The sequence below is a fragment of the Loa loa genome (genome assembly GCF_000183805.2).
Source record: "Loa loa unplaced genomic scaffold supercont3.125, whole genome shotgun sequence".
NCBI lineage: Eukaryota > Metazoa > Nematoda > Chromadorea > Rhabditida > Onchocercidae > Loa > Loa loa.
The window spans coordinates 45604-66544 of NW_018108305.1; the positions used below are offsets into that span (position 1 = coordinate 45604).

Sequence of the window (20941 nt, forward strand, 5' to 3'; positions counted from 1 at the left end):
CTCCTCCCTCCCCCTCTCTCTCTCTCTCTCTCCCTCTCTGTCCCTCTTCGCAAATAAAAGTTATGATGATTGTGGGTTAGATAGAAGCATTGTAGGACATATCTTATATACTTTTCATTTCATTATATATGCGGAAAATTTTTTGTAATTTAACAAAAACATGGTTTTATCTATCCGTTTTTCCTGAATTCATTTATCCGTTTACTGATTCAGTTTTCATTTCCAATTAAACCAAAACAATAATCGACAAAACGTACGTGAGATAATTTATTTCATTGTGTTATGTGGTAGGAATACGTGTGCTACTTATTCTCATTAACATTTAACAATAAGTTGTATATACGGTACCATATCCGGTCATGAATAATCCATCCGTTTTTAACATAGCTATAGCTAGGAGAATATATGGAGACGGAGAAAGAGAGATTCGTCTTTTTTTTAGCATGAGAAAGGAGAAAGAGGAGGCAAAAATAAGAGCAGAGTTAGGGAGGAGGATGATGATATATCTGTTTTATTTCACTCATTTTGCATATCACGTCATTTTATTACTAGTCATTTGTTAAATAATTCAGACATATGCACGCACATTATACGTACATGCAAACGTAGAGACGTGCATGCATGCATGCAATAGACATATGCATGCACAGAGAGGCATATACATGCCTACCGGGAGTGAATGGTAATGAGAGTTTTACGATGGAAAGGAGAAGGGTTTGTGGGGCCACCGAAATGGATAATGTCCTATCATCTTATTCAGTTCGAACTTGTCCCATGCTGATAAGGCCTTGACATGAAGAATCAAAGTGAATTTTTTCTAAGAGACAAATAGAAGTTGACAATTTGACGATAAGGAAGAAGGAGGGGAAGAAGGCAAAAATGCTATGAATGAAGAGGAAAGGAAGGAGAAGGTGACGATTGAACGATGCGTTGATGTCCTCTATTCCTCACCTGCACAATGTTCTTCCGTCGCATTTGTCTCATATATACAAGCCTTAGATATACACAAGGCTTTTAGTATGCTAATTAGTATTGTTTCCATATGTATATGTAGTATTTTTTTTTTGAAATTTCATTGTAACGAATTCATTATCGATTTATTCCCATCAGTATTGTGGTGTATATTCGATAGCAACAACAACAATAACAACGTCAACAATACAGTTAGAAGCAGCAAAAAAAGAGAAAAGAAGCAGGAGGAATAGAGGTGAATTGGGAAATTGAAAGTATCGATTTGGTTTTGTCTGCGTATATACGTCAAAGGTTCACGTCAAGTGTGCAAATAATTCAGTACAGGGCTTTCTCAGGTATGCTTCTGATTATTGGTCATATTTCGCATTGATTGTTCTTGCTTATTTGCTTATTGTTTGTTGTCTGATAGTGATAATTGAAAATGAAAATGATTTATGAGGTATTAGGTAAACTGAAGATTGCTAAATGCGATATTATTGATCTTAGGTAGCTAAATTAAAAGCGATAGAATGGAAATGATATAAATTGAAATTTTTATGATTTGGGCGGTATGGTATCTTTGATTTTAGGCGTATAGTAAGGAGTAATTGGTGAACATCACGGATTTATGTTTTGGACTTAGGATTTCAGGTTTAATGATAAGAGATCTTCATGGAAGACTTGCACGGATGAGGACACTGGATGGGCCTACAAATTTCGGTTCGAAGACACTTGATAAGGAAGGGTTGAGCTGTATGGATATAAATAGAAGATGGATAAGCTTAAGACTCTGGGCTTGTAGGTGCTGGGTTGAGGAAGACATGCGTGGATAAATGGGAACATGGAATGGGCCTATGATTTCAAACCCTTAAAATATTGAGTAAAAGAAGGCTTATAGGAATAAATACTCTATGCTTTTCGAACCTGAAAATATAGGATAGAAGAAAGCTTATATGTTGATAGAGTTAGTGTTTTGCCCTGTAGGCATTTCGTTTCCATCTCTCTTCACTGATTTTGCCTTCCAGTTTTTGTTATGAATGAATGAAGAAGGGAGTAATAATCGAAGAGAAATTTTCTCCTTATTAGCACTTTTTTGTTAGTTGATAATAAAGTTTTTGTTGTTGTTTTGGTTATTATTACTGTTGTTGTTTTTATTGTTGTTGTTGCCGTTTGCTGTTCCTGTTCCTGTTACTGTTGCTGTTGCTGTTACTGCTAGTGCTACTGTTTTTATTTTGCTGAAGATAATGGCGATAGTTTTCTCGTCTCTTTTCTCAGCGGTAGATCTTTTGAGAGAGAAAAGAAAATGGTGAATGTTAGCAGCTAGATGGTTGATATAGCATGCCGGATGAAAAATTATCGGTTTTTTTTTCAAATCTGTTCTGCAGTTCTTGAAGTACACTTATATATAGATGTTGGAAATTTCTTCAAGGATTGGTTTATTCTATCTATACATTCAACTCTTCTGATGGCAATGACTGTACTATTGTGGTCGTAGTATTTTTTGTCGCATTTACAGCCGAGAGATGAGTATTCTGAGCACTTTAATTTTCGTAGGTAGGTCACGGGGAAAGGTCAAGACAGGTTTGCACTGGTTCAGCGCAATATGTATGAATCATGATTTAGCATTGTTCGGTGTGGAAGTGAGGTTGATATCGCTGATTGCATATGCTATCATATGATGTGCTGATCAACTGCGAAACATGTTGATCGTTCAGTCATCCGAAGTGCGAATTCTGAGTATTTCTTCTTAGTCCGTTTTTGTTTCTTCACTTGTTTCCGAGGTCACTGTTGGGGTCACACTATAATTCAGTAGCTTACTTGTGATATATTGTTAACTACAGGAATGGGTTAGAGAAGGGTTCTTGTGGCTCGTCGAAGGGCTCTTTTCCTCCCCCTCCTCTCTCTCTTCCCCTTGCCTATTTTAAACGATTACGGTAACGAAAATGTCCAAAAACTATGATGCTGAAGATCTCGAGTTCATTACTATAGAATTCAGCATACGATAGTAGACGATCATTTTATCTAATGGATCCCTGAATGTTCAAAGAAATTGAGTATGAAAGAAATTAAATAGAAATTAAGTGAGTACTCATTTTAATACATTATTATCAACATCCATTGAATATTTCTTGCAAGATTTCCATTTCCTATTATTTATGTCACAGTATTATTACTAACCATAATTAAGTTATACAGTAATAGTATGGGGATGGTTTTTTTTCTATTCAGTGGATGTTTTATCTTACAATTTATATTTCTCGTTTTTGTATACATTTACGAGTCTCAGTAATTTTCGCAGTAAAAATGTAAAAATTCTAGAGCTTACTGCTTCAATTCTTCGATCAATACATTTGTAATATATGTACGGCGTTTTCATCATTTCTCATTTTCTTTTGTTCTTTTTCCCTTCCTAACAATCGATCTTTAGTCTAATGGTTGTGGTAAATAATAGCGATGGATTTTAAACCGTTCGTATCATGTCCATTGTCGAGACGAAATATGTATTTTTAGAGGACAATCCTCTCTCTCTCGTAGGTCATTGGGTTGGGGGGTGGAAACGATTGTAGGAGTACATCACTAATCACAAAACATATTTAGAGAGCATTTCGTCAGAAGTAGTTAGAAAGAAATTATGCATGTTTAGATTTTCCCACAGTGTTCCGTTTGATGTCTGAGCATTTTTCATACTATTTCTGATAATGTTTGAACTTTTTCCCTTCTATTCTGAATGGTATCGAAATGTCAGTTTTACAATCCGAATTTTAGACAATAACCGAACGTTTACTGACCGCTGATGTCATTATTCTTGACAGCGTTGAGAAACAATTTTCTGAGCTGTCCATCTTTGAAATTAAATAGTCCAGGCAGATTTTTAAATAGCTCCAATTCTTCCATTTGTTTAATAGTAATGTTTGGAGCTGTAGCAATAGATATTATGTTCTGTATGTGGTATTCGTGGACTTCTGAGGAAAGTGGACTGGAAAGAATGAGGCAAATAGGAAGAAACGTATGGATAGAAAAAGTAAAGCGTCGTCAACCATCGATTCTCAATCATTGTATCGATTGGCCAATATATTGTTTCAACCTTTAAATTTTCAGCTCTTCCATGTCGAATATAGGATCGGCATCTGGACAGCACGGTGATAACGCTACGCTGCCTCAACTTAGTCGAAAACGTAGTTCACCAAATTCAGGTTGCTTTTATCCTTACATGGTAAAATTTGTTAGGAAATGAAACTAAAAACTGGTCGTCCTGTTAAATTACCATTACATGCACTTTCGTATTGTTATAAATTAAACGTTATCTTCATTAATCATTCCGGTAATTCATTCATTACACTGTGATGGATAAAGATAATGCAATTGTCCATTAGCTTTATGAATCGTGAAGTTATATAAATATTGGACAATCACGTGTATTAATCTCTTTACCATGTTCTACTCGCTGGTTAGATAGTGTTGTCATTACTGTTGATCGCATGAATCACCTCATCTACATAACATTTCTCTTCGGCTTGCTTAAAAAAACTTTGGGAATATGCTCCTCATATCGTACTTCAATATTTCCTAATCATTGTTATTCCTGTGCTGTTACAACATGTTTGAGTAGTGGGATTTGAAGAATTGAAATCCTCAAATGTCCTCAAATATGTTTCTTAGAATAAGAATTCGTGAACATTGGTTATTTTTTTCGTTGCTGATTTTTGGTTACTATTCAGCAATTCTGAAGAGTCATTTCTACTTTTCATTTTGCCACTTTCTCTGCTATCATAATGAACTGTGTGATTCTTTTTCCATTAGTGTTTGTTGTTGGATAACCGCCAATCATCGGTCATTCATTCCAGGTTCATTGAAATCAGAAGCTTTGCCAACAGCATCAGTTGCAGCTGTGGGTTCTTCTTCGTCTAAACTGCGTCGAGTTACTCATTCATCAGTGGAACAGGTATATTAATTTCAAAAAAGCCTACTTTCACACTTCTGCTTTGCAAACGGGATGGGCGATTTTGCTTTCTTCACCCTTCTAATGTGAGACAAATTGCCTATTCCAAAATATTAGTATAATTGTAGTGATGCGTACTCATTCTTTGGTTGTTTCTTTCTGCTTTACTGAAGAATGCATTTAAAACATTGTGAGTGAAAAGCCGAAAAGAAGATTGTGTATTTGCAGAATCCAGGAAACGACGACCTGTCTCTACAGCAAAGTTCTCATTTAGCGGGTACGTCTGAAACGGGATCGGTGGGTGGAGGGGGTGGGCGTTCAGGTTCCGGTCGTTCCGGACACGAGAGTATTAGAAGTGAATTGAAGTATTTGACAGACTTCTTTCCTGATCAAAACCCGACTGATCGCCGTCTGACCCGTTCGCAACGTCAGTATTCAACTCCAGTGTCAAGTGTTAGTTTTTTCAAATCTTTTGAATTTCAACCATTTGTTGTTGATAAAAAAGTGGTTCTCTAATTAGAGACACATTGGTTGTTATAGGTTTATGGGGATTAGATGACCGCGCTGTCATTGTTTTTTTGTTCAAGTTGCACAGACTCTCTGTTTAGAGTACCGTTTAAGATTGAACTGGGATACGATGTTATGATTTCGTACTTTTTTTCTTAAAACTTTCATTGTTTTTACTGCGCTTTGGTCTTATTGCAGAGTCAGACAACAGACAGTATTAACAGTTCTGCGCATACAAATAGTGGTTCACTAGTGGCTGAGCAGCCTAGGTATCATAATTTTTTGCTGTTCTATTCTTAGTATTACTTCACTTCCTTCTCTTTCTCCTCTCTCTTTCACCGTGTCATCCTTCATGTTCGTTTGTTGCTGATAAATCTCATCTACAGAAATTATGTTTCGGTTTCTGGAGAACAAGTTGTAATCTTTCACCTGTGGTTATCGTTTTATATCGATCACAGCAATTTGGGGGTGGTGACGAAGGTGGTTTTTTTTCTTGATATTTTTTGCGTAGTTGTAGGTAATGTTACCAAGTTCCTTGAAAAGAACAACGTTATTCCAGAAGTGCAAAAGATAGGCCGCGTGTTCGTAAAGGTCGTACCACTGTGGCGGGCCGAGTAGCTACCGGAGCGGAGAGCTCACGTACGACAAATAACAGTGAGCAGCCGAGCACTTCGTCATCAGCACGCACTCGTGCGCATAGTTCAGCAACGGGTCTCTGCCACAGTATCGCGTACGTCGGTTAAACATTTGTCTGCAGAAAAATGTTTCCAGTAATATAATTTATATATTGATTACTGCAGTTCATTAAGTCAAATGTGCATACAGCAACATATGTAGCGTAGATATGAGCAAAGAAGAACGATGTACATTTGTCTTTCTAATTCTTATTTACACTACTGATGATACTGCGAGATCGATATAACGAAAATTGAGTATCATTGTGGCACCATGAACAATAATATATCACAAATATCATAAATTTGGATATTAAAACTTTTTCTCCTCTCTAATTTATAATCATTGTACCATTATTTTCCTCCAGTAAAACAGTGCACTATATTGTAGGCGTTGTGAAAGCACACCGAGTCGTGTTTCACCAAATTTCGTACAGCAAGGCGAACCGAGTGGTTGTCGTTCGACTCCACAGCTTGGTGTAGTTGTACAGGTTTAAATTTATGTACTTGTTGTTTGGTTTTATTTATATCTCAGGCTCGCAAAAAAAATCTTTTAGCTTTGTTTTCTTTTCCCTTTTTTTTGTCCCCGGAATGATTTGAATGAAGGGATGGGATTGGAAAATGTATTGATCTCATGCATGACTCATACTGATATTTACATATCGATACCATTATTTATGCCTCGCAATATTAATTCAGGATACAGCAGATGATACAGGTCCAAAAACGGTAACTGCTAGTAACAGCGCAGCACTGACCACACAAGTAAGTAGCAGTGCTGTAACAACAACTACGACTACGACTGCAGAACTTTCAAGAGCTGTGAGCGGTGATGGTAATACTGCTGAAAGTCATACTTCACAGTTTAGAAATTTACAGCGGTAAGTTCCCTATAAAGATTTTTTGAATAAAACGACAATCAATATATACGTTCATATTACATAGTACGCTAGATGGAGTACTCGATGATAATGTCTTTAAAAAATACCGCTTGTTCAAAGCACTGTTTTGAAGTGAGTTACGCAGAACGATTGACAATAGATGTGCCAATAATAAGAATCTACAACATCTATGTCGCATAATCGCTTAATTGGTAATCAATTAACTGGTCATGCGTTTCCATGGTCTTAGCTTCGTGCACATGTAGTATCCTCATTTTATATGTAGTACCTTCACTTTTACTGTGCAGACGTTTGCACGCATTTACTCGCAGTAACATGAAAAATAATGACTTCAAATAATGGTTTTGGCTTATACAAGCACTATTTTGGATTTTTAAAGAACTTCAAATTATTTTATTCAGGTCACAAGCTGTTCATACAGCATCTTCATTTCTGGGTGCGCTTGTACCTCGCGTTCAGCATTTACTTGGTTCAGCACATGCGCATCCTAGTAAGTGTTCTTGTTGCTACATTTTTAGGAAGGGCTTTCTATCCTTGAAAGTGTCATTCATCATGTCATATCTGTTTGCTGCTGTTTGTGGTCATCGTAAACAATATGTTAATTGAGAGGAGAGAGAAGGAAGGTAAACAGGATATTATGTCAAAAATTGTAATCGACCAAGTTTGGTGGGTGTTGTGTAGATTTAGGTGTCTTAATCTAAGTCTTTTTATGCTTAATCTCTTTCTACTGTTACCTCGAATGATGGAGTAGATTTGCCTAAAAGGATTACTGATGAATTGAAAAATGAAAGTGAAGAATTGTACAGTTATTATGCATTTTCTCTGTCGCATGGAAACCATTTAGTTTTAGGAATGATTTTTTCGTTCATTTATTTCGCCTAATTAATGGATATTTGAAACTAACAGACATTGCACATGTGCAATGTCTCGGTTTTTTTTTCTTTAAATAAGTTTTATGCCAGAATGATAAGTTTATACATGTGTGAGAAATTCAGTTTCCTGCGAAACTACTGTCGTATAGAATATCCTTAAAGCGTACACAACGGATATAGATTGCTATCGAACAAGTGCTTCTTTCACCACGGCATCAGTATTTGGTTAAGCCTACCACGTATCATACCAAATAATCTAGCTGTCAGTAATGACATCCAATATCTTCGTTTTTATTTCCTGTTCATGTCCTTATCATTTATGAGGAAGCGATGTGTTATTTCTCCTGTTTTTATCCTGCAACAAGTTATGAGGATATTGTATATGTGCATATATGTACTTGTGCACGGTTCGATTGTTTGGTCTGTTTGTTTAAAATTTGATCTCATAGTAATGCTCACGAATTGTTTAGATGCGGAGAATTTACAAGGTAATATTTCAAATATAATTGCAGGTCAGATTTATTTCCTTTAGTTTTTATAGGATAAGCTAACGGATGGCAGTATATTTAGAATAGAAAAGCCAGAAGGAAAGCCTAATGAGAGAGGATTGATAAAAGGGAGAACGAAATAATGGAAGAAAAAGGAATGATTTCTTTGTCTTTACTGCGATAGTTCGATAATATAAGAATTGATCCTAGAAAAATAGAGATATAAAATATGTACTGTTTAGAACAACAGCAACTTCAGTATTTGGTGATTGTACAACCTTGGCAACAAAGGATGATGATGGGTCAGATTATAGGTAAGATAACTTTTGTAGGAATAAGCTGTACTTTATGAAAATTTTCCCTCTAGATAAGTTTGCAAAAAAAGGAAAATAAGATACTTTTTCACTAAAAAATCTGTAGTTTCATTTCTTATTAACTCTAGGTTGTTTAGGTGTAAGGAGTGCACTTCAAGGACAGTTGAACAATCCGCTGAGTTCGGGGAATTTATGGCGAGAAGTTACACACGGCTTACCTCTATTTACTTTTCCGGGTAGGATAAATTCGTAGAAGTTCAGTACAGTATTTCTGTCTGATGAAATGCCACATAATCATATGGTTGTCGTAATCTTGAAAATTTAGTTAAAATAGGGTTAGAATCAAGGAAAACATTTATCTGTTTTTACTATCTATGGATTTGATAATTCATTGCAATGGCTTAAGTTTCTAATAAGATTTGGTGTACGCCCGATTATCCCATTAAACTTAGAATTTTAAAACTTCATAAGTATATTATGCCTGAACTTGAAAGTACAGTTAGTCAAGGATGGGAATTTCGTAGAATTTTAAGTTTAAAAAGTGGAAACAGTTATTAGTACTCAATTTTGCTCTCCTTTAATAACTTTCGAACATTTAGATCCGAATAATTTCTTCCAAATCATTCAGACCAGAGGTTTGATACACCGATCTATTCAACCAGTTAGTGCGGGTAAGAGATCTTTCGAAAATAGCCTTTAATATTTTAATTTACCCATCAAATTTTATTGGTTTGCTACGCAAATTGTAACTAATTTAGATTCAAGAATTGGTAACCGTAGAATCGTGCAGGTTGTGAATTATGGACGAGGTTTCCTTTTGATAGAAGGTTCGATTATTTTAACTTTAGTATTTCAACTGCTTAATTAGGCTTTCGTTCATCTTACATGATTTTGGTCAACTTCGAATTGCCTGCGACTTCAAAAATCCACTTCGGAAGTAGTGATAAAAAATAGCGGATACGTTTTCCAAAGACTGTTGCGGGTTAGAATTTAGTAAAAATAAGTTATACAGCATTTAGATATTCCATCAGAATTTATCTTTTTTTCTTTTTTTACTCGAGTAAACTTTAAGTTGTTCAAATTCCATGCCTCTTCACAGGGTTTATCCTAACAATACCGGAGATGCTGTACATTATCAGATACCAGAAGTCGGTAAATGCATATTTCTTTACCGCTTCGTTTTTTTATTTTTGAATTTTTTATCTGTGCAGTCCATAAGAACTATAATAATTGACGTGCTACATAGGTTTTTAACATACTGCCATTAGAGTCCTCAACCTGTTCTCAAATTTATATTTATTTAATCTGCATTGCGCATTTGATGATATTTAGAAATCTCTAGGATTTCCAGGAATTTCAAGATGCTTGGGGCATTGGAAAGTTCGAAAATGTTCCATTTTTCCCTTTTTTTTTTTTTGTCTCTAGCAACGATTGGATGAAGCAAAATAAAGTTCGTGTCTGTTTGACGACTGATTCTGATGATCTTTCATTTTACGAGTTATTACAGCCTGAGATTAAGGTTAAAGGTCATCATTGAGAAATTTATACAAGAACATTTTGCACAAGCATGTATTTGTGGCAAAATTTATATAATATTGATCAGCAACGGCAAGATGTGCTGTTGCTGCTGTTGTTGTTGCTATTGCTATTAATGTTGATGCTGATGGTAGTATTAACGGTGCATAAAATGTTTTCGAGGGACCAATTAAAGGAATGTATAATGTAGCGAGCTATTCAAAGGGAATATTTTAATGAATAGTTAGATCAACCTGTATTTCGAAATTGATGTTTCGGAAAATCTGAGGCAAACGAAAAAGGTAAATTATGATGTCAGGATTGATACCATGCCTTTGCGTCATCTTGAGGTGTAAGGTTGGAGTGGCAGCAAATTTACAGGAGACGAATGGGACTAGAATTGATTCTGTATTGCGAGCTTAGCAGAAGATTAGCAGGCCAGCTTTTCTCTCCCAAGCACTATTAAAGATTTGGTCGATATGTTTCTGGCTTATATACGCACCTTCTCGAAAGTTGTCGTACTACTCGGTGCTAGGCTATATATTTACTGCTAGCTCACCCTACCGCAGTTATTCTTTGACGTCAAAAGAGGTTTTCAATTAGTTGAAACATCTTTGAGTTTAATTATGCTTTTGTAATAGTGCGAGTAGTATATACTGACCACAAATGCAAGCTGAAAATCATGGTTACTCGACAGTTTAACCATGTTGCATTTATTTTCTGGTGACAATACGAAATTCAGAAAGGTAAACGAAGTCCTCGAAAGGAAAATTAGGTGGATTAATAAGATTATATGATGCGTCTTGATCAATTCGATTAACTATTATGCTTTATGCATTTTAAAGCAAAGCACTTTATTTGAAATAATTATAAGGTACTTGTACGTCTGATATTTTTTTTTTGAGGTTTTAAGCTAAAACTTAGATGGTAAATAATTTATTGTAAAATTATGCAAGATATATGTTTTTGATAATTCAACTTTGTGAAGGATAAAGAAAAGGAATATTTGAAAATGATAGGAAGGAGTAAAACACTTTGGAAAGATGCTTGTCAGCTGTTTTAGTATATAATGGTTAATTACAATGATAAATTGCTGTAATGTTTTACCTTTCAGCACTATTTTTCTTTTTTGCTTTCTCTTCATTTCTTCTTTTTTTTTTTTTGTTTTAAGGGAATTTAACGGGTTGATATGCAGTGATTTTTTTTTGGAAGAGATTTTAGGTATGCTAATTTTTGGAAATCATTTAGGTGGAGAAAAAAGATGCAAAATTTTGAATAATTAAAGTAACAACTAACTTGCATAAATCTTCTTGTAATAAATAAGAAATGTTTAACATGAAGTCGGTTGGTTGATTTCCAGGCGGTGTGTGAAGGTAGTAGATGATTTTGTGATATAATGCAACATATAGTGTGGTAATTCTATATATACATATATGTATATATATATAGTTCTTTATGTGATGTTTAAATAGGTGATGGTATGACGTTTAGTATAGGTATATGATGCATATATACGTTACGTGTTAATCCTTTATATGCATAACTGCTTTTGGTTTTGGAATTTCTTATACAAGATATTTTGATCTGTTTATATGAATTTTCCAAATTGTACAGAGTTGATTTGTTTGAAAATAATGTCCTATCTGGTAAAGTAAGGAAATTTGATCTTCTTTTATAGGGAATAGGGTAGGTGCTATTAAAGAAAGGTCAAATGACCAATCTGTATAGAAAGAAGATTGAGTGATGGAAGCTTAGGAAATATATCGTGATTGGTGGTGTAACAAGACCCCACTGATCCATATCAATCCATTATTTGACTATATCACCTGTTTCAGTTATTGTTATCTGATTGCTATAACCATATCGTTACCGTAACGATAGGATGAGAAGGGGATGAGGAGGGAAATGGAGAAGTTGTCATTCTTTCTCTGTTAAATAAGATAATGTCTGATAACGATAGTATTTATGTGGGAGATGGGAGAGGATGTTATTAGAGCTATTACATTCTGTGTAACCAGTCTTCCATATTTTTATTTATCATAGACGATGAAGATTTAATTTGTTTCTCAAGTTTCTTTCTTTTTTGCTTTCTAAAGACTAATAGTTTTTTTTTCTTTCACCTAATAGTTTATTTTGTAGCGTAGTAGTTATATTCATTTCAAAGTTATTGTTCCAATTCTTTGTGTGCTTAAAAAATTGGTGAAGCGAATGTTAAAGTTCGTTTTTGCTACTTTCGTTATTTCGGCGAAAATTTCGTTATTCCGCCTGCTCAAGTGTGCGAAGTTCGTCGTTTTTTTTGAGCCCACCAAATGTTTCAGGCTGGAAGTTCTGGTACCTCACCGGTTGGATTCCTGTCTGAGGTCTGAGAGCTCAAAAGAGCTCTTTGAAACTAGAGAGGAAGAGCATGAAAGAAGGAACGAAGGGCAAAAAAGAAGACAAAAGGAAGAAAAGTAATGGGATAACCTATTCATGCTGTTAATGCATCGATTGCCAGATTTACTAAGTATTTGATAATCTGTGGGGGAAGGGCAACGAGTTGGAGGGTGGGCTAGGAAGTAATCTTTTCTTACTGTTTGGTCTCTTGAAACAAACTTGAAACACAACTGCTAGTGTTATCGACTACTATAGCCACTGGATTTGATTATCGTTATCAATGATTATCATTCTGTTAAGCAAACAAGCATCTTTTGAAGCGCCCTTTCCCATTTATGTATTAAATTCTGCTGAGATAATAACGTACTTATATGAATATATATGTGTGTGTATGTGAATATGTGCGGCAGTATATCTGTGAGGAAACATACTATATGCTAAATTTTTATGTTCGACTTTCTAGTCGGTAAATGCACTAAAAATTGCAGGTGAGCGTCTTCTTTTTATGTACTTACATAATAATCCGAAAGATTAAACGGTATGAACTGTTTATACGAAGCTAAGGATAGGTAAGTCCAGGAGTAGTTAGTAGTAACAGCCAATTTAGTTTTTTATTTTCTTTTTCATTTATTTAAGTCGTCTTTGTTTTCTGATCCTCGTAGTTATTAGTATCTTGTGCAATTTATTTGGGTTTTTATTCTTTTGTGAGGAGAAACTCTTATTAATAAGTACGAGATATGTTATGTGTATGAATGGAAGTTTCATAGTCTAAAGAATATGCACAGATTCGAACCGTATATCGGAATGACTCAGAGACAGACATTTTTCTTCTGCCAGTGAAAAAAAGAACTCTTGTTTTTTATGAAATACTCTGAATGATTTGTCTGGTGGTGTCAGTTTGATTATTGCTAGTTATGCTGATTTATTAATTAGATATTTCAGATGCACGAGTTGTGTCAATAATGGAACGTTTGCGTTCTACAAGTGAGCTTAGTCAGCTGGATGCAGCTACCGAATTAGCCGATATGCTACTTCTGGGCAATGAAGAAAGCCTTCCAAATTTACCAATCAAAGATATCGTTCATGCTCTCATTCTATTACTTCAGAAAGAGCATAATTTCGTATTGGTAAGTTAAGGCTTCGATTCATCAAAATGGTTTTACCGTTACTGGTAGACGAGTAGTATCGAAACCCTTTTGCCAGTTGTTATCCATGCATTGTGTTTCATATGGTAATTTCCCTTTTCTACCAGTTACATCAGTACTGGTAGATGCTTTGCATTTCAGACGGATGACTAAAGTTAAACATACCGGATTACTGGAATCAATCCACGAAATCGAAAACATTGCAGTTTGCTAATTTCATTTTTTATTATGATTTCTAACATTTTATTTTAGATGCTTACGGCTGCAAGATGCATATCAAATATGCTAGAAGCTTTACCGCGTGCATTACCAGTTGTTATCGATACAGTGCCACATCTTCTTGAAAAGGTTTCGTTACCAGAATTTATCATCGAAAATGTTTCAGTTGTTTCTTCATCACAAAAGGAGAATGATTAGACAGCCGTCGAACTTACTTTGATAGGAGAAAATGTTGCTACAGGCATATTTTAGGGGTTACGTAACAATATGATAGGTCTACTGGTAACATTATTGATTACTTTTATACTGTATTGCGTCTCCGATAAACAGGAATAGAACTTTATGTAGGTTGAGTAGAATTTGCATTTATGACACATTAAGCTTATTGACAATCATTGGTAGCATACTGAGGTAGGTATTTAGTTTGGACAAGTTTTTTGGAGCCCTCAAGCTAAAATTTTAATAAATCACGATGTGTTGGATATTTTTTTCTGATAGCTGTGAAAATCTTTGTAGCTATGAAAATAGATCTATCAAATTTTTCGTTATAATGTGTCTATCCCATTACTGACATCGGAATTACGAATACCGATTTGAAAAACTGTAAGCAAAAAAAGCAACAGAACTCGTTCCCCTTCTCCGATTTTTCTCACTTAATACTCTTCCTTTGATGTCTTGATAAAGGACTGAACAAATTTCGGAAAATAGAAAATATTAGTCATGGATATGAAATTTTCTTCAGTTGAAACGTATCGAATGCATTGATGTAGCGGAGCAGTCATTAATGGCGTTGGAAGTGATGTCAAAAAGAAATGGAAAAAATATCATGTCGGCTGTAAGTTTCTTATGTGGCAGTATTCCGTTAACATGCGCTTATCGATAATATCCGTCGTTAATGTGTCATAATAGAATATATGTTGTGAAATTCTCATATCGTAGTATTTTTTCTGATATTCTGAAAAAGTGGCAATCCAATCATCAGTCAATGACGGTAGTATAATAAATGAAAGACAATCATAAAAAGCGTGGTGTTGGTGATCATTTAAAGCTAATGGAAAAACTTATATGAAAGTGATTCAGTTAGTCATGGTTTACGTTTGAATAACTTTCAACCCGGAATTTTTTAACATTAGGGTGGCATCGCGGCGACGATATCGCATGTTGATTTCTTCTCTGTTCCATCACAGCGTTTAGCATTTCAAATAGCTGCTAATTGTGCAACATATGTATCAGCTAATGATTTTTCTCAAGTGCGTGAATCGTTGGCTGATCTTACCCAACGACTCCTAATTGAGGTGAAAACAAAGTTTTTTTAACAAAGTTTTTTTTTTTAGAAGGGCGAGTTTGCAGCAAATGATAAAAGTATATATAAAAAGGGATTTTGTTGCAGTTCAGATTTCTAGAAAAGGGGGGAATTTGATTCAAAAAAACAAGTTCAAGAAGGGATTTCATATAGGTTGTAATTTAGATTAAACTAAGAATGATGTAAGTTGTTATTATTTCCCAGGATAAACGATGTCTAGAGTCAGTTTGTGTATTATTTTGTCGTCTAGTCGACAATATGCGTAATCATGCTGATAAGTTGCGAGAAATAGCAGGCCAAAATCATGCACTGCTGAAAAATGTGCAGCAATTACTCCTGGTACAACCTTGTGCAGTGGGACCGAATACATTCCAGTCGTTGATACGTATGTTGCGTTCAATGGCTTCCAGGTGTAGCGATCTGGCAGTCGCATTAGTTTATATGGGTTAGTCTATGTTGTTTTCTTTGGTTTCGAAAAAGAGATGAGTGAAGACTGCTTGTAGCGAGCACATTTGTATATATCGATGCAGAAGCTATGATTTACCGATATAGCGATTATGTGGTCGATTAGTCAAATAACTGAATTGATGAACAACCCAATTAATTGTTGTACAGTAACCAAAATGAATATTAAGCTCTTGTCATCATATTTGTTAGTTGATTATTGGGAATCATTTTTTGCAGATTTTGCTAGAACCATCAAATTTTTGATTGTTGGATCAAAAGAAGGTGATCATACGACTTTTGAAATTGTTGATCGTCCACCGCAGCATTTGCAAGAATTGGTTTATTTGGCTGGGTTAGTTTTTATCCCTTTTTTTCTCAGCTTCTTTTAAAAACTTCATCTTTTTAATGCCATATATTTTGTCTGCTGATCTTGATGAAGGTTAATATAGTATAGTCAGTGATCGTAGAATACAACAGTAGATCAAGTTGGAGTCATTTCACGTGCTGGACTGCAAATTCTAGGATGCGAGAAAATATTATTCTTTATACCTAACGGTATATAAATTACTGCGTAGAACTGGCAGCATGTAAAAAGTGACCTTATTTAGATAATTTCGGTGCAAAAAATGTATAGTTTTCTTTTCTCTGTTACAGAGAACTAATGCCACGTTTGCCGGTTGATGGGATCTTTGAAATAGATAACGTAATGCTACGTTCGCATGGTGCTTACTATGATTTTCAACCGACACTGTGGTACTGGAAAGATGATTCTAATCAGTGGTTGCCATTTACTCATTTCGATTCACGGCTTATTGAAGTACTGTTGATACTGTTTTTTCAAAGAAAATTTTTCATGCCTGCATGTTACCATGTCTGCATCCGCATGTTTTGCTGTCAAGTTAAACCATCCCTTTCATTCTTCAGTGATTGCAGTGCGTACGGCTTTCTCAAAATTTGTTTCCACTAGAAGACCGTTTTTGTGTAATCATGTGTAAATTTGATTGAGATCAAAGGCAAGGTTTTTTTAGGCGAATAAAATGGTAGAAATAAATTTTTAGTTACATTCTTCTGTGCTTTATGCTCACTCTTTTTCTAACTAAAAATTTGGACTAAAGTTTGGACAGAAAGTTTTTCTTATAGCCTTGTTGAAATTTCGTATTTACAGATGGCATATACAACAAGTGAAACAGAAGTAAATCTTCAAATTAATGGAAATGTTTATAAAATTGATTTGCAACGAATGGTACAACGAAATCATTCAACGGGTAAGGAAAGAGCTATACAACGACGAGCATCCGTTTTTAGTAAGTTTCATTAGCGTTTAGATATTTGAGGAATGATTATTCGATTTCTGAAGTCTGGGACTGTGCACTCGTGCAAAAATATTGAATCCGAAATTTAAGTTTTCTGTTGAGAATTTCCTGAAGACACTATGATTTTAACTGGGATGCGACAGTCTGGTAATTCATCTAGTAGAAACGATAATTACTCGCTTTTCATTTTTTCGCAATTTCGACATACGTCTTCGTGGATCGATCAACCAGCACTTTATTGCTTATCTATGTGGCATACTGGTTGTACGAACAGTCTAGGTGGTTTTGCCGGATGATACGCTGAAAAACTCTTTAAACGATTGTAACTAGTAAGCGTACCTCTAGCAGTAAAATATATATTTCAGTGGATTTAAAAATTATTTTACAGAAAGTAAAACAGCATCTCCAGAAGAAGACCGTCGTCTGGAATTGATGAAAACGGAGCCAGTCCTTCTAGAACAGGTTGTGCAATTACTTCTTCCAATATTAGTGGAAATCGATGGCAGTTCAGTAAGTTGTGTTTTTTCCCTCATGACATTTTTATTTGCTAGAAATTTCGATCGGTTGCAAGCAATTTCTGCATTCTGGATTCTTATTTCTTTCCAGAGTGGTCCAGCACTTCGTTATGAAAGTTTGCGTGTAACTTTAAGAATGATCTATCCATCAGATGTAAGAGTGCTAAAAGATATTCTGGCAAATCTTCCCCTTGCTGGACATATTGCCAGTGCTTTGGCTAGTGCACGAAGTAAAGATCTTTGTGTTGTGGCGTCGGCGTTGCAGCTAGCTCATCTGCTTCTGGATAAATTTCCGGATATGTATGAGCCATTATTCAAGCGCGAAGGTGAACTTCCCATTTTCTTATTTTAGTATTTTTTTGTAGGTTGTGAAAGTGGAAAAGGGCGAGCAGATTGCATGTTGTGCAGCACCTTGTTGTTTGAAGTAGATTTTGCATCCATAATTTTTTTTAGTAGTAACTTTCCTACTGCTTTGACCTTAACCTTTACTACTGGAAAAAAGAATTCAAAAAATAAAAAATCATTGCCTTTGTTTTCATGAAGTAATGAAGTGGTATCTTGATTACAGTTTGTGTTTTTTTATAACTATTTGAAGTTTAAAGGTGTCGCACACGAAATTGAAAAACTATCTAAAATGAAGCTTGAATCACCAGTATCAGCTCCATCAACACAAGCAGCTACACCGGGTTGTGAGCAAGATAATGTAGCTGCTACTACTGGCACCCGAACGCGGAGTGGTCCGAAAACACGAGCATTATCGGAATTGGCGGAAGGTGCATCGTCATCCAGTAAATTTTTTTGATGACTTTTGCACCGCAATATAAAAAAAGTGTAAATAGCAGTCATATTTTTAAGTATGATTGTTATTTCGCATTTTCCATTACTGATTAAAATTTGGATAGAAACATTGGAGAAACGTGAGGTATGGCTTGCATTACTTAGCAAATATATCATCAACATCGATCACCAAACTACACGCAGAGCAGAGCATCAGGGTTGTCCCATTATTCAATATGCAGGAATATTTTCGAAGAATGTGGTAAGATAACTTACCAGCCTATGCAATAAATTCAAGATCTGGATGGTTTCAGCTAAGCAAACTGCAAGTGCAAGAACTCGTAGTATCACACAATTGGCAGTGTCCACTGCAGAAGCGGGTCCAAGCTCAAGTAATGCTACTCGTGTTATCGTTTCACCAAATGGTGGTCGTCATCGCCGTAAAACTTCACCAGAGAGGTTTGGATCCTCTCTGTCTAATTTTGCAGTTGTTATAAGTTGACTATACGGAATATTTGGTTTGCACAGATATATGTGTTCGAAGAACTGATTGTAAGAAAATTTTAAATCAACTGCAAAGTGATAGCAGTTCGAGTTTGTTTTACCTTTGGAACAATTTTGTTTATAATAGCCGTCCTGGGATGCAGTTCATCCGTTACACTTGCCATCATAATTGATTGCAACAAATAATTTCACTGATCGTTCACGTCTCGTTCATTTTTGAATGATAGCTTATCATTGGGTCATTGCCCACCTTAGTCTTATCAGCAATCTTAGCACTATAATCGTATCACCAACCTGAAAACTTTTTGAACTTTTCCTGCTGGTTAGATTTCCTTTCCATTACACTGGAAAATGTTGAAGAAATCCTATGCTCTACAGCACATCAAAACTATGTCACTTACATTTCTTGAATTGGCTGGGTTATGTAACAGAATGCGCCGCATCGATTTGTCAATTTCCAAATGAAAGTCAATGATCCCAAAGTCAACTTTTCAACCATTATGTCATTCCTTTCATTCTGTTCATTAAGTGAATGACTGTCGATGACAACCTACATACTTACTACATCGCATTTCTATTGTGGAGTAGCAGTTGGACATCGCTGATGGTGCTTCATAATAAGATTTATAAGCATGGATATGATAAAATTATCCAGTTGCAGTCCTATATCCCGCAAAGAATCACGTCGTAAAACAACGCCTTCCAATTTTCTTCATACGTTACGCTTGCCATCGTTTCGCATGCCGGGCACATCATCATCTACCGGACATTCGCCACATGATAGCACATCACTAAATAATACGCTCTCATCATTTTTCACTACTATCGGTCAATCTCAGACAACATCGGTACATCATTATCCTTCAGGTACTTATTATTATTATCCGCTATAGTCGGATGCATTACTCTGATGCTTTCGCTCGGTGTAAGTTACGTGTGTTCATTTGTTGATTTGATCAACATTCTCAGCAATTCCAGAATACTCCTGTAGTATTGATATTTTCACGGGATGGATTTTTTAGATTGTCACGACTTCCATTTACCTCTATTTAGTTTAATGGAAGTTTAGGATCTGGTGGTTCGGCAAGCGCACCTTCTTCAGCTCATACATCTACGTCGCGTGGACGTATTTCAACGTTTGCACCATCAGCTGCTGTAGGAAGTTCATGTTCGGCTGTTTTGATGCAGTCATCCACTACTGGTCATAGTTCATTTACGATGCCATTGTCATCTACCGGCGGATCTGCTCTAAATCATCAACAGCGTGAAATAATCCGCCAGTGGATACGTAAGGAAGGTTCGTCATTTTCGCAAACGATATCTCCGTGCTTTCAGTTTTTTGGATCGTATTAAACGTAATTCGATGCAGCTTGTTAAAATGAACATTTTTTTTTGAAAATTATATTGATTTTTTTCAGCATCTAGTCTATTAAAAAAGGTTCCGTTTATCTCAGTTTTCTATGTTTCCAATTTCGGCACGTTTTTTCAGTTGTTCAAACGGATGGCGTTTTTTTAATAATATTTTACTGTAGTAATGTTTGTGGCATTAAGATGACTGAAAGTTATATTGATAGCAAAACGGTAAACATTCGGACATTTCTCCATTTTAGCTGAATATCTGATACAAATGTATTTTTCAACACCATCAACTGGTATCGATGGCTCAACTCCGTCACTTTTGAGTCGCTTGACAGCAATTGCTACATCTCTTGCAAGTGAAAAAGATGTTGGAAGCGCTGCACTTACTGGATTTAAGGTAAGCTTGTTTCTTGTAATTAGGAGTCACTGTTTTCCTTTATCTGAAAATATGGGAAAAATGAAACAGAAACACCAGAGAGGAAAGAGTAAAGAACAAGTCGACCTAGGGAATGAGCCACGTAATGCTTAGCTTACAAGTTTTATTATTTGCAGACAATTCTGCTCGAAAACGATGTAAGCGCCTTTGAACTGAGTCACAGCGGTGTACTTACTTCCCTCTGTAAATATATTACAAGTTCCTCACCAGCACATCAGCCGCCACGTAAGCTTCGTCTCAAACGCTTCGTCGCAGTTTTTATGTCCCTTACTGTAAGTTTCCCTATCTATTAATGTTGCAAACGTTTTCTGATAGGAAATGACTCTCCCTTTTACTGGGTAAAGATATATATATATATATATATATATATATATATATATATATATA

At 35.5% G+C, this 20941-nt stretch overlaps 3 protein-coding genes across 3 annotated transcripts in view; all 3 read left to right on the forward strand.

The window, feature by feature from the left end:
• Positions 1-884: 884 nt before the first annotated feature.
• Positions 885-1784, forward strand: LOAG_05365 (hypothetical protein; the record flags this gene model as incomplete). Its single annotated transcript, XM_003140902.1, has 2 exons — positions 885-1017; positions 1603-1784. 2 exons carry the CDS (start codon positions 885-887, stop codon positions 1782-1784), a joined length of 315 nt encoding a protein of 104 aa, XP_003140950.1.
• Positions 1785-4057: 2273 nt separating this feature from the next.
• LOAG_05366 (hypothetical protein) lies at positions 4058-8901 on the forward strand (the record flags this gene model as incomplete). Its single annotated transcript, XM_020446826.1, has 10 exons — positions 4058-4145; positions 4797-4894; positions 5120-5344; positions 5597-5667; positions 5958-6128; positions 6464-6563; positions 6772-6953; positions 7376-7464; positions 8577-8648; positions 8777-8901. The coding sequence occupies 10 exons, from the start codon at positions 4058-4060 to the stop codon at positions 8899-8901; spliced, it is 1221 nt and encodes a 406-aa protein (XP_020302877.1).
• Positions 8902-12542: 3641 nt separating this feature from the next.
• Positions 12543-20941, forward strand: part of LOAG_17760 (thyroid hormone receptor interactor 12) — a 15211-nt gene continuing 6812 nt past the window's right edge. Inside the window, exons 1-17 of the mRNA XM_020450420.1 lie at positions 12543-12613; positions 13479-13663; positions 13934-14029; positions 14643-14735; positions 15034-15195; positions 15408-15648; positions 15888-16002; positions 16305-16467; positions 16816-16954; positions 17352-17473; positions 17570-17804; positions 18081-18266; positions 18570-18714; positions 19421-19626; positions 19829-20056; positions 20370-20515; positions 20671-20826. Coding sequence (XP_020305900.1) covers positions 12568-12613; positions 13479-13663; positions 13934-14029; positions 14643-14735; positions 15034-15195; positions 15408-15648; positions 15888-16002; positions 16305-16467; positions 16816-16954; positions 17352-17473; positions 17570-17804; positions 18081-18266; positions 18570-18714; positions 19421-19626; positions 19829-20056; positions 20370-20515; positions 20671-20826 — 2664 coding nt within the window. The 5' untranslated portion in view covers positions 12543-12567. The remainder of the gene's footprint in view (positions 12614-13478; positions 13664-13933; positions 14030-14642; positions 14736-15033; positions 15196-15407; positions 15649-15887; positions 16003-16304; positions 16468-16815; positions 16955-17351; positions 17474-17569; positions 17805-18080; positions 18267-18569; positions 18715-19420; positions 19627-19828; positions 20057-20369; positions 20516-20670; positions 20827-20941) is intronic.